Source organism: Mizuhopecten yessoensis, unplaced genomic scaffold (genome assembly GCF_002113885.1).
Source record: "Mizuhopecten yessoensis strain PY_sf001 unplaced genomic scaffold, ASM211388v2 scaffold2751, whole genome shotgun sequence".
Taxonomy (NCBI): Eukaryota; Metazoa; Mollusca; class Bivalvia; order Pectinida; family Pectinidae; genus Mizuhopecten; species Mizuhopecten yessoensis.
The window spans coordinates 147,772-160,317 of record NW_018404701.1 but is presented as its reverse complement, the minus strand read 5'-3'; the positions used below and the strand labels follow the sequence as shown (position 1 = coordinate 160,317).

The window sequence follows — 12,546 nt, the reverse complement described above, 5'->3', positions numbered from 1 at the left end:
AGCTGGTCTATGTGATGAGGTCTGTTATTACCAGCTGGTCTATGTGATGAGGTCTGTTATTACCAGCTGGTCTATGGGATGAGGTCTGTTTTTACTAGCTGGTCTATATGATGAGGTCTGTTACGTAAATTAAGTCTATGTGATGAGGTCTGTTATGCAAATTAGGTCTAAGTGATGAGGTCTGTTATGTAAGTTAGGTCTATGTGATGAGGTCTGTTATGCAAATTGGTTTATGTGATGAGGTCTGTTATGCAAATTAGGTATATGTGATGAGGTCTGTTATGTAAATTAGTTCTATGTCATAAGGTCTGTTACATAAATTAGGTTTGTAAGCTAAATTAGGTCCGAGATATTTTATGTAAACTTTAGACCTGTAAGCTGAAGAGGGATGCTATATAAGCAAGGCCTACGTGAGGTCTGTTATTACCAGCTGGTCTATGTGATGAGGTCTGTTATTACCAGCTGGTCTATGTGATGAGGTCTGTTATTACCAGCTGGTCTATGGGATGAGGTCTGTTACGTAAATTAAGTCTACGTGAGGTCTATATTAGGTGTGTTATAAGTAGTTATATGTCTGTGTGAGGTCTGGACAACAGTTAATCCTACACTTTCACATCTACATACTTTCCTATTGATTTTTGATGCGGGCCAGAGCAGGACTCCATATATAGTGCTACGGTTATGACTCATCAGCCTTTAATATATCAAATATTGACAAACAGTCCCACCATCGCAAATTCTTACAAAAACCTATTGCTACAGTCCGATGCTATCATTACATCCACTGGCATAGAATTCACAATAGTTTATATCTATAATTCGCAACTAACCCGGGAGTAGACAAATATCCTGCATCACATATACAAATATCTGATAGTTGATGATCACTTATAATGCATGTTTATAATAAGTGCTGATGGCGAGTTGTTTACTAGTCCATAAACAATATGCATATTCTAAGTCAATTTAAAACATTCACAAACTAAATTTTTCTTTTGATTTTCTGAGTAATGATATTGTTTGGTTTTTAGGTGCACAAAGAATTTTGAACCGATAAATAAACTGGCATATTTTGCCTTTAGGTAAAGGGTATACCAGTGCACAAGTTATATTTGCAAGGAAGAACTCTACCTCAGAGCTGGGTGTTTTTTTACCTAGGAGTCATTTTCCATTGTATAAATAATTAAGATAAACCAAGCTAAAAAAAAATGTATTTGGAGTTATTTCCCTTTGCAAGGTATTCACCTTTCATTTTTAAACTGGATTTCCAATTCCTAAATAGCAACATCTGTAAAGTATTAAAAGCAGGCAGTGGATAACAAGGTCTTGATTTTGATCCCTGGAAGTTCTGCTTTTTTTTTAATTTCCGGTATCGGGGGTTTTCAGAACCTTTCTATGTTTCAAAATACTGTACAAAATTTTTGAACAACAGCTGTAAGCCTGTCAATTGAATTGCAACATGTTTTATATGGAACATGTGTGGAAAATTGAAATTAACAAATTTAAAGAATTCATTGATAATAATGATATATTAACATTAATATTTTGCACATTAATATTGCTAATCAAGACACTCATTGGTTTCCAATCACCAAAATATCTGTTTTGAAGAAAAAGGAATTTCAACACTTATTCTAGATTAAGGAGGTTTAAGATATCAAAATTTCATTGTTTAAATAAACATAATTAAATATTTGCTGAGGTCTGCAATGACATTGTTCCCAGAAATCTAGCTTGCTGTACGGCCATTTACAAAACGAATCCAGCTGAGTGCTACAAGTCTGTGAACATACACATATAAATTCTGTGATTTTTTCTGAAATGTCCCCTGAAATTTCATAATGAACTATTCCAACCTTTGAACTGGAGGAGTTCAAATATGTCTTCAGGGGTGAATAAGTTAAGGATCCCTGTCCCACTGAAGGCAAAACACTAGAGAACTCCATTTTTTTTATTCAGACATACAATCATCTCCCCTTAATTCTGTTTTGGATTTTACTGTAGTTGATTTGGGCTAGGGTACAAATGCTGATTAAATAGATCAGTTGGTAATTGGAGCTACTGTAAAAATGAGATTCAAATTCCAGTGTTACAGTCTCAATCTGGCCTCATTGCATTTTCATCCTTAGAAAATAGTTATCTTGATTTTTTTATTATTTCACCTTTTTTTATAAATTCTTCAAAGTATGGATTTCTTTCACAGATGATTTAATAAAGCTATCGTCAAACTGGTTAAAAGGTTTCCAATTAAAACTTACATTTTTTGGCAGTAGTAAGGAGATCTTTTACTCATTCACCCCTGAAATATCAAAATGAACTATTCCAACATTTGATTTGGAAGAGTGCAAATGTGTCTTCAGGGGTGAATGAGTTAATTATATTAATTATGGACCAATTTCATTGACATCAATTATCTGAAATAATGTGACTCCCAAAAATGTCTTAAAACAGCACTGAATGAGCTCGAGGCCTTAAACAGGAATGGTCGATATGATAAAAAAAATATATTGATTTAATGATTGTGTTGATGACTTTTGAAAACTATGAGTCATATATATCTGTATGATCCACATAGATATATAAGTAATTTACCGCAAGTTCTCGCCAGCTGTGCTGCCCGATATAAAATTAAGCTCACATGCTTTCCTTCGACACTCAGCATCCAGTGTACTGTAACAAACCTATAGACGTATATATATTTAAAGCTATCTACAATTGGACAACTTTAGCTCAGAATTTTTAAAAGAAATTTTATTCTATTTTTTATAATATCTGAATATTTCCTTCTAAATGTCCTTCCATTTATGTTCGATTAACTCATTCACCCCTGAAGACCCATTTGAACTCTTCCAATTCAAAGTTTGGTAAATTAGTTCACTATAGAGTTTCAGGGGTGAATCAGTTAAGGATCCTCGTACTACTGACAAAAACCTGAAACGTAGTATTGGAAACTACTTTTCCAGCATGACCATATATAGCTTTGATAAACTAATTTCTGAAAAGAAAATCATACCTAGCGGGACTTTTAAGAAAAATAAAGTGACATAAACAAAATATTACATGTATCAACAAGTGTTCTGAGTATCAAAAAAACAAGCAGGGCTGGACTAGGACTCAAACCTAGGACCCTGGATTGTTATACTGTCACTCTTATTGACTGAGCAACCTGGTCAACAGAATTGTATTGGCTCAACTTCGCTACATCTTTTTTGAAAAAAATAAAATAAGGGGAGGTTACTGTATATAAGAAAACCACAGTGCAGTGGGACAAGGATCCTTAATATTTTTAGTCTATGTCATAGTCCCATAGAGTCTTGTTCAAGAACACAGCATTAAGGTCTTCCCAGCATGGTGACCAGTACTCATATCCTGTTTTATACAGCTGGGTAAACTTTAGCAGCACTCATGTATAAGTGTCTTGTTCAAGGACAAACAATAGTAACTTTACCAAATATGTTGGAATCAAAATGTACTTTTGGGTAGCTATAGACTAGAGAAACAATTTGTTTTCTAAAACGAGAGCATAATGACCCCTGGTTATAGTCCCACGGAAATAAATTCCTTAGGGTTTCTCTGCACATTATTTTCTCTGGGTGGCCGCGGTGGCCAAGTGGTTAAGGCGTCTGACATTCTGCTACCACTAGCCCTCCAACACTGGGTCGCGGGTACTAGACCTACGTGGGGCAGTTGCAAGGTACTGGCTGTAGGTCGGTGGTTTTTCCCTGGTAACTCCAGCTTTCCTCCACCACCAAAACCTGGCACGCCCTTAAATGACCATAGCTGTTAATAGGACGTAAAACACAAGCAAACAAAACAAAAACTCTGAAACACAAATCATTCTTATCACTTGTTGATAAAAACCTCGCTTCTTTTTAAATTGGATAAATGGGCACCATATAGCAATAGTTGTAAGCCTCTGATCATTGTCCCATTAACAAGTGAGATCTTTTGAAGTACCAAATAGTGAACAATATAGATATATACTGTATATATAAATATCCAAGGTATATTTTACCATAGTGACATTAAAAACGATAGAGAAAAACTGCATACATGGTCTATATCTATATACCCTTATTTGGAAGTGTGCTCAAGATATCAGCTTAAGATTTATATATGTTCATATCTAGATTTCATCTTAACGCCCCTCTACAGGTGCCATAACAATAGCAATAAACGTTACACTATAGCTTTACTGCTTCAAACATTCCAATTACTGTTTGAAAAGCTCTAGTTACCATAGATACCAATCAGCATAATTTTCAAGCGTACTCAAGGTTTCCATGGCAACACAATCACATTTTTTTTTATCCATTGCCCCTAAATCAACAACAAAATACCATAATTTGATCTGTATATCTCCAAGGGGCACAAATGAAACACTGACTGGATTGTCCAATTATTATTCATCATATTGCTGCGAGTACCACAGCACCAAGAAATGGAATGCAAATTATAATAATCACATCTATTAAAGCATTTAAAAGACCAGGACACAAGCGCCTGGATCTCCAGGAAGGAGTTTAATTTGATGTCAGCCAATCTTATTTAACGTGACTTCAAAACGATGACCTTGTGGTTTGTTATATGATGGTATTTCAAACAAAAATTGATCGAACCCTCATTATATAAATTATTGCACAGAGTTTTATAGTGTTTATTAATCTCTTCAGACGCAGTTACAATTTTATTCATTTGCCTCGTTAAAATCAATATGAAATTTTATTACATCTGTGACCAACTTCTTTGATTTCATTGGTTTAGATGGAATCCTATCATTCTAATATCATAACTTGAAATATTTTTAAATAGAAATAGTGACAATTATAAATTCACTGTGTCCTGAGTCAAATTATGTGTTTCCGTGGCAACAGACTGTTGTCTGTTTAATTATGAAAACAATCAGCTTATATTTGCAGCACTTACTAATTTAGTACTATAGGTGCTAATCCATAAAGTCACTGAAGTCAATAACTTTGTAATAAAACCAGTAAATGTACACTATTTTTTTATTTTGTGATAAATATTATTGGTAACAATTCCTGTTCACTGCATGATCACTGCTATCATTATGTAATGAATTACAATTTTCAACTGTTATTAAGCTAAAAAGGAAGTTGATGTTTTGATTTTTTTACAGATTAAAGTTTATTTACTGATCATAATTCCCAAAATTAACAGTACATCAAAGTCGTCGTAAAATGGAATATTCAGAGAAAGTGTGTTTCTCCTGCCCACACTCCAACAACCCAGGAGGAGTATAAAATGGTATGGGGTACGTGTATGTTGCGGTATCTGTGCTGTGGCATTCAAGTGAGGTGGCACTATAAATGATACCGTTGGAAGCACGGTCCCACTACAAACAGAACACAATACATCTCCAGCACACATGCAGGCATACATACATAGGGAGATATTAGCCAGGTGGCATAGGACTAGTACTTAACCCCCGATAAGGCAGCTCCTGCGAATTCCTAAAAAATTGTATTGATATATATGATAATTGTATTTATTAAATCAATTGTATAGCGCTTAAGAGTGACTTAATTATTCTAGCTAGATGGGGCGCTATATCAAATATTGTATATTATTATTACATCAAAATTTAGAATTATATCTTTTATATACCCTCTCTGTCTAATCCGTACAGGTCTTGCTCTGTATTGATGGCTGATGTTATTATGTGATTTCAGAAGTAGAACGTTTAGGAGAAAATTTCATCATTCCCTTGCATAATAATGAAGGCAGTAATTTTGTAGTTGAAATTTTTGAATTACTAAAATTGAAGAACACATGTACATATGAATCTTGAGGTTCTGAACATCAAATTCATCAGTACGCCAACTGGTTGAGGCCTGCAGTACTAGTGTTTCAATTAAAACTCATTCACCCCTGAAGACACATTTGAACTCTTCCAATTTAAAAGTTGGTATAGTTCATCATATTTGCCAGCTCTCCCGATTTTGGACCGTAAAATTGAGCATTTTCAACCAGTGAATTTGCTTAACTATTTCTATATTCTAACATCTAATGATTTTATCTGAAAATAACAACTTAAAAGATGCCATTTAAAAGTGTTGCTTTTCCCCTTGGGTGTACCTACAGACATTTTGTTATGCTTTTAACTCTATCTGAGCATGTGTAATCTTTCCACATGGAAATTTCAAAAAGATGGCAAGTATGGTTCATTGTGAAATTTCAGGGGTGAATGAGTTACACAGGATTGATTTTATTTCTTCATCACACAGCTGGTGATATTTAAATATTTTTCTCTGAGGCACAGCTAGGGGTGATTTAAGTTTATTTCCCCATGCAGCAGTGATAGATTCTATTTCTCAGTTAAACAGGCATCATATGGTCATTTTCTTGTTTTCACAGGCATACACATGTACATGTATGAAAATTTCTTCATTACAAATCAAGTTGGTTATAGATTCTATAAGATTTCCATCACATAAGTGTAGCAAAGATTCTATTTCTCCATCAAATAGGAGTGATATATTCTGTTTCTCAATCACACAAGGGAAATAGATTCTTAATTTCTCCATTTCACAGGGAAAATAGATTCTATTTCTTTTTCAAGCATGGCTGATCATTATATTTTCCCATTACTACAGTAATAGATTCTATTTCTCCATCACACAATGATAATAGATTCTATTTCTCCATCACACAAGGATAAGAGATTCTATTTCTCCATCACACAAGGATAAGAGATTCTATTTCTCAATCACACCAATGATAATAAATTCTATTTCTCCATCTCACAAGGATAATAGATTATATTTCTCAATCACACCAATGATAATAGATTATATTTCTCCATCACACAAGGATAATGGATTCTATTTCTCAATCACACCAATGATAATAGATTCTATTTCTCCATCACACCAATGATAATAGATTTTATTTCTCAATCACACCAATGATAATAGATTCTATTTCTCCATCACACAAGGATAATAGATTCTATTTCTCCTGACAAGGATAATAGATTCTATTTCTCCATCACAAAAGGATTAAAGATTCTATCTTATCCATTAAGCCGGTCACAAAATTAGGGCTCAAGAGTACAAGTTTACTTTACTCATTCTGAACAAAGTTGTTTATTACCTACCTGGAGGAGGAGGGGCATTCCCAGGTTCTTCAAGTTGTGCATGTTTTAATGCATAGGCTGCCTCAAGTTTCTGTTTATTAATTTCTGCTAGCCTCTCTTTCATTTCAATATCATCTTCAGCATCAGGACCCCACTCCGATTCACTGGTTGTCGTTGTGTTGCTATGCTGACGATGATGGCCAGCTCGTGGGGGTGCATTTCCGAGCCCCAAATAATATGCCCTATCTGGGCTGTCGTCCGTCGTGTCGTCGGTGGAATACTGAGAGCCAGAGTATTGGGACGAGCTATACATACACGGGGCCACCTGTCCTCCGGCTGCCTGATTATAATCATCCAACACTGACGACTTACGTCGGAAATTCTCCAGAAAGTTGTCAATGTCCCGTTCGATTTTCGCTACCTGTGACCCTTGCAGGGCTGTCGGACGAACTCCGCTAACAGCATTGAACACTTTCTTCATCCTGACGTTTACTGCTGCCATAACATTAAACGACACATGGGCAGATTCTGTTGTAGCCAACACTTAGCCAACCATGACTATGTACAAGCCACTGACATTTCCGTATCCTGACATCACATGTTCGTGCTTCATCCACTGGTAATATGTACGCTATAAATGATCTCATTAAAGCCATGCGCCTGGTAAACAATGCAAATTACACTGATCCACTGACACAATTCTCTTGATAATTTCTGAATTCGGAAGAATTAATTTCAGTTAGTCGCATGTTCGATGTTCTTGCCATAAATGTACGATATGTAAAACAGGAAAACATCTTTCGAGAGATTAATTAGTAATAAAACTACCACATTTGTGAAAAAATCTGAAAAATTGACCTTCAAGATTTATACACAAAAATCAACCATTTCTATTTATTTACCATAGGAATAAAAAAAACTGCTGACTCATCAAAATTTAGTCTTTTAGTAATACACACAAACAGCATGGTATAGGATAAACCATTTCTTCGGCGACTCCCTCGTCGACTTATAAACTTCACATTTGTCTGAAAACATCGGGGTCAGAATCCTTAATTACGTAATGTTATATAGACAGTCTCGCACATATAACTCCACTTAGCATCGCCATCTTCTCCGTTTCCGAGATCAATTCGGTGATTAACCGGCAAGTGACTCGAGGCCTAATTCTAATCCAGAAGTTAAGATCGGTAATTGGTATGACCACAAGCTCTTTAGTCACAATGATCGGCTTCCAACGCACAATTAATTTTCTCCTTTTCCAAATTACACGATTTGCATTATCTGATCAGCACTGAATGTGGTAAAGTGTTATGCATTGAGATTCCTTGTCCCTGTGGTAATCATTAGAAATGTTATTTAAGGACAAAATATTGTGTTGACTCCAACTATTGTAAAGTAATCAGTTTCCTTAATATTCAAATCCTTCTGGAAATTGTTTTCTCGGTTCCTGTTTATGTAAAGGAAATCAAAAAAAAGTCAACAAAAAAATTGAACGCGTAGAAAAATCCCTATAATATTTTTTTTTACACTAGCATTTTTATACGGATATTTGACAAAACATTCTATAATTTCAGTCTTAGGCTTTTCATTCCTGTCTGAAACACGAGGGTTCACAAATTTGTTCGACTTGAGATCACATTGATGTGAATCTGAAACCTTACAACAGAGGGACCAGACACTGTTTCAGAATTGTCACGTTATTCCGTCAACTTAATTGGCTAGAAGGGTGTCATATGACCGAGGCACCCTTGAATAAAATGTAGGCGAACATTTTTAAACTGTCTATCCTAGCTACGGATGACCTACAAGAATATAATTATGAAGACATTCACATCGTCATGACAACTTTAAAATTCCTGCAAAATTAATATCCGCAATTTCAGTGTGATCATTTACACACTATTCTAGCAATTCAAACAAATTACTTTTTTAAAATTTCATACCATCAAAAACATTGTGCTTGAAACTTCTAAAATATGTAGGTGTATTCTTTTAAGATAATTTCTTCCTACAGGCAATCATTAATAGGTTTATTTATAGCATTTGTCTCCTTAGCAAATCTGTGACTGTTAAACCTGACCTGCAGAATCGCGTCTCGGGTTCACAAAGCAATGACCGTAAGTATAGATTTTATCGTCACTGTTCGTCTCAGACGATCAAAAAGTATATAAAACTACTACCAATCACTTGAAATCGCAAATTAATCCTTTACAGTTTAACAAATCTCAGCACCTCCCCTAGAAATTTGTTGGTCGATGAGGCGAAAATCCCAGGTAAATTTTAAAACACAAATACACAAAAAATCACAAGTAAGGTGGTGGAAACACGGAGCTCATTTTGTAGGTCAGGCTCAACATCTCAGGTAAAATGTCAATTAATGAGGTAAAATCTTGCATACAAGTACGTACTCCATTGGATAAAATGTTGAGCTAATATTTTACGATTTGTACAATAATGAAGTGTTCCAATTTTGGAATATATTTCCAAGTCACTGTACATACCGCTGTAACTAGCAAAATGCAAAACTTTGCAAATAGATTATCCCAGATACAGAGATGATTGTACCACAGAGCGTTGTGTCCCGCATGCGTTATCATTCACAGACAGAATACGTCAAAAATAGCCGACATTAAACACGCACCTGAGCCGACCCTGTAGCTGATGTCGACATGGATAAACACCTGGCCCGCTGCAGAGGCTGGGCTTGTACGAAAGTCGTTAGAGTTACTGTATAAACATGTATTTACCTGTAACATGTAGACATCTTCATGTTGTTTCATCAATTATTGTGTCTGTTATGCAGTGTCTGCCTCTAATGGTCTCCAAATAATTTATCCTTATCTTCATGAAGTAAGGAAAATCCTTTATGGACAACAGAAGAATGAATCTATAACAGTTGGCTGACGGCGTTCCAGAAATTCTTCAACAGAGTCTATACCAATTAAGATCCACCCAGGTCTGAATACCATAAAAGTTTAGCAAGATTTGAATACTAATGCAGTTTGTTTTTGTATCATCTCCTCAACCAATGGGTTTTTGTTTTCGCTATGTTTCGTTTTATTCAAACTTTCCTCTGATAGATATATAAAAATATACATGCATTGATCTGGTGTGTCCAAATCACTGTTTTTAAACAATTCTTACGTCTAATATATAATCCCTTTTATAAGCATTTGTTCAAACTTCTTTTACACAACACCAGCTTTCAGTCTAAAGATCCAAGCATTTTGATGAGCATGCTAATTGATACAATCCAAGCTTTCTGTATAATATGCGAGCTTTCTGGTGACCATTTGTACTTCTGGCTTATACAAGCCCTTGGTCTAATACACAAGCTCTATGGTAAGCTTTTGTACAATCTTGATTTAAACAATTCTTCTGTTGAGCTTTTTTTAAAAACTTCTTTCACACAATGCCTGTAATATACAAGGTCTCTGCATGGAGAATGAGCATTTCTATTAAAGTTTAACAAGCTTCTTTCTAATATCCGAGCTCTTTTGTAGAATGTTCGCACGATCCTCTTGATAAGCACTTATTCAACCTGGTATTATTTGAGCTCTTTGTGTCATGACCAAGACCTCCTGTTGGGCATGATTATGACAGTCAATAATGTTCTCGTTCACTTGTTTTCCAGGCAATTTTCTCGGTCAACTCTCTTTTTTATGTAATCACAGAGCCTTTTCGCCTCAGGTAACAGACTGAAAGAATCCAGCGACCAGCATCCAGATCGATCATCAATAATCAGACATAACTAATTACTGACTTTTTGTTATGACATGCATGAACGGGTTTGACACACGCGACCTCACCGGAAACCAGACAGCACAAGTGCATGTCTTGTGTGTGCTAATCTTTAAAGTGCAGTCTCCATCGATAACTGTATATGCGCACACCTGTGTCTCCATTCATTGATACCTGTGCACACCTTTGTCTTAGTTAATACCTGTGCACACCTGTGTCTCCATTCATTGATACCTGTGCACACCTTTGTCTTCGTTAATACCTGTGCACACCTGTAATCACACTTTATGATGTCTGCCGCCTCATCACAATCAGCTTCAAACAGAACTGACCATTTCGTTAGATAAATCCTGCATTTTAAGACATTGCACTTGCAACTTTATCGACAGTAGATATGTCTGATGATTGCGAACCACACAAAAACTTGTAAACATGTATGACATTCCAAAAGGATTTACATGGAAACGCACGTTATTCATCAGCTGCAGTGCATTATGCATACATGCCTTCACTGGCTACTGACAATCATTATCTGCACAACATGAATATTCATGATTATGCCACAGTTGAATGAATTTGTTTGAACCCTATAAAAACTGACCCCAGAAAGGCCATTTACCAGTGGCACTTGATAGTCGGGCATTCAAATCGTGAATGCCTATTGTTGAGATGATATCAATCACTAATATTTCTAGTCAATTCAAAAATCCATACTCAGTGTTGCATGTGGCCTGGAAATGTCCCAGCAGTTGAAATGCCACGGAAACACACAAGTGTACTGCAGTAACACTCAGAGTCCTAAGATAGCCCGACGTCTCTTTCCCCAATCTGTAGCGACTGGCTATTGACACTGACAAACACACGCTACGATGTTTTAAAAATTCATACACTGATGTTCGTGAAAGTGCTACTGATCATTCCCGCTTTGAATGTCAATAAAGATGATGTACATCCATTTCTGGCCTTATCAAGCTATCCTTATGGGCCGTCTGCTTTGTGGGCCATACATCGAGTTCCTCCCAGTTCATACCAGTTTACAGGGCCCTGGCTAGCCATTTTCATTTTCCTGTGAATTTGACTTTCAGATTGATTAATGAATCAGCTTTTCTCCATTTTTTAGTTCCGGAAAATAAAAAATAGTTTTTTACTCCGGAGGTCTTCAACAATTACTGGTTTTATCTTTTCTAGGCACGCATACCTGAGCACACCACCGGAGAACTGCTGCACACTTCTAATAAAAAGCACTGCAATGTATAAGGTCGATACAGGAGGCGGAGGATCAATATCGCTGTCACAAAAACTAAACAGACGTAAACTAGGGATCCCGAGCTTCGACTCCTCCGAATTGAGGCACCCATATGATCACCCTCAATCACCCACACTCCATCAACCGCCGACAACTCTCTCAAACAATGAATTTATTCAAACAAATAAAAATTGCCTGTATCTGTCCCGCGGGGACTGAAGCACACGAACGACTAAGAGCTTTGTTGATTTCAGTAATGTTTTAGGTATTTGTTGTCGACGTCCTGTGTTACCACTACAAAGAAGCGGATTTCAATTCATTCATCCTATATACCATAGATTGAATTGACCTAATATTGTCAAGTATTCAATGAATGTGTATATGGTGAGAGGAGATAGAATGAGAATGTAGATAATTGTACATAGAAAGTGATTAGGGTCAGGATTTTTTTTGCGGG

At 36.0% G+C, this 12,546-nt stretch overlaps 1 protein-coding gene across 4 annotated transcripts in view; it reads right to left on the bottom strand.

The window, feature by feature from the left end:
* LOC110446520 (guanine nucleotide exchange factor DBS-like) overlaps nucleotides 1-12,546 on the bottom strand; it is a 124,980-nt gene that overhangs the window by 94,865 nt on the left and 17,569 nt on the right. For 3 of the 4 annotated variants that reach the window (XM_021491706.1, XM_021491707.1, XM_021491708.1), the window contains exon 1: nucleotides 7,121-7,912. The exons of the other annotated variant lie outside the window; for it this stretch is intronic. In XM_021491706.1, coding sequence (XP_021347381.1) covers nucleotides 7,121-7,601 — 481 coding nt within the window. In that variant the 5' untranslated portion in view covers nucleotides 7,602-7,912. Of the gene's footprint in view, nucleotides 1-7,120; nucleotides 7,913-12,546 lie in introns of those variants that run through there. 4 annotated transcript variants of the gene reach the window in all.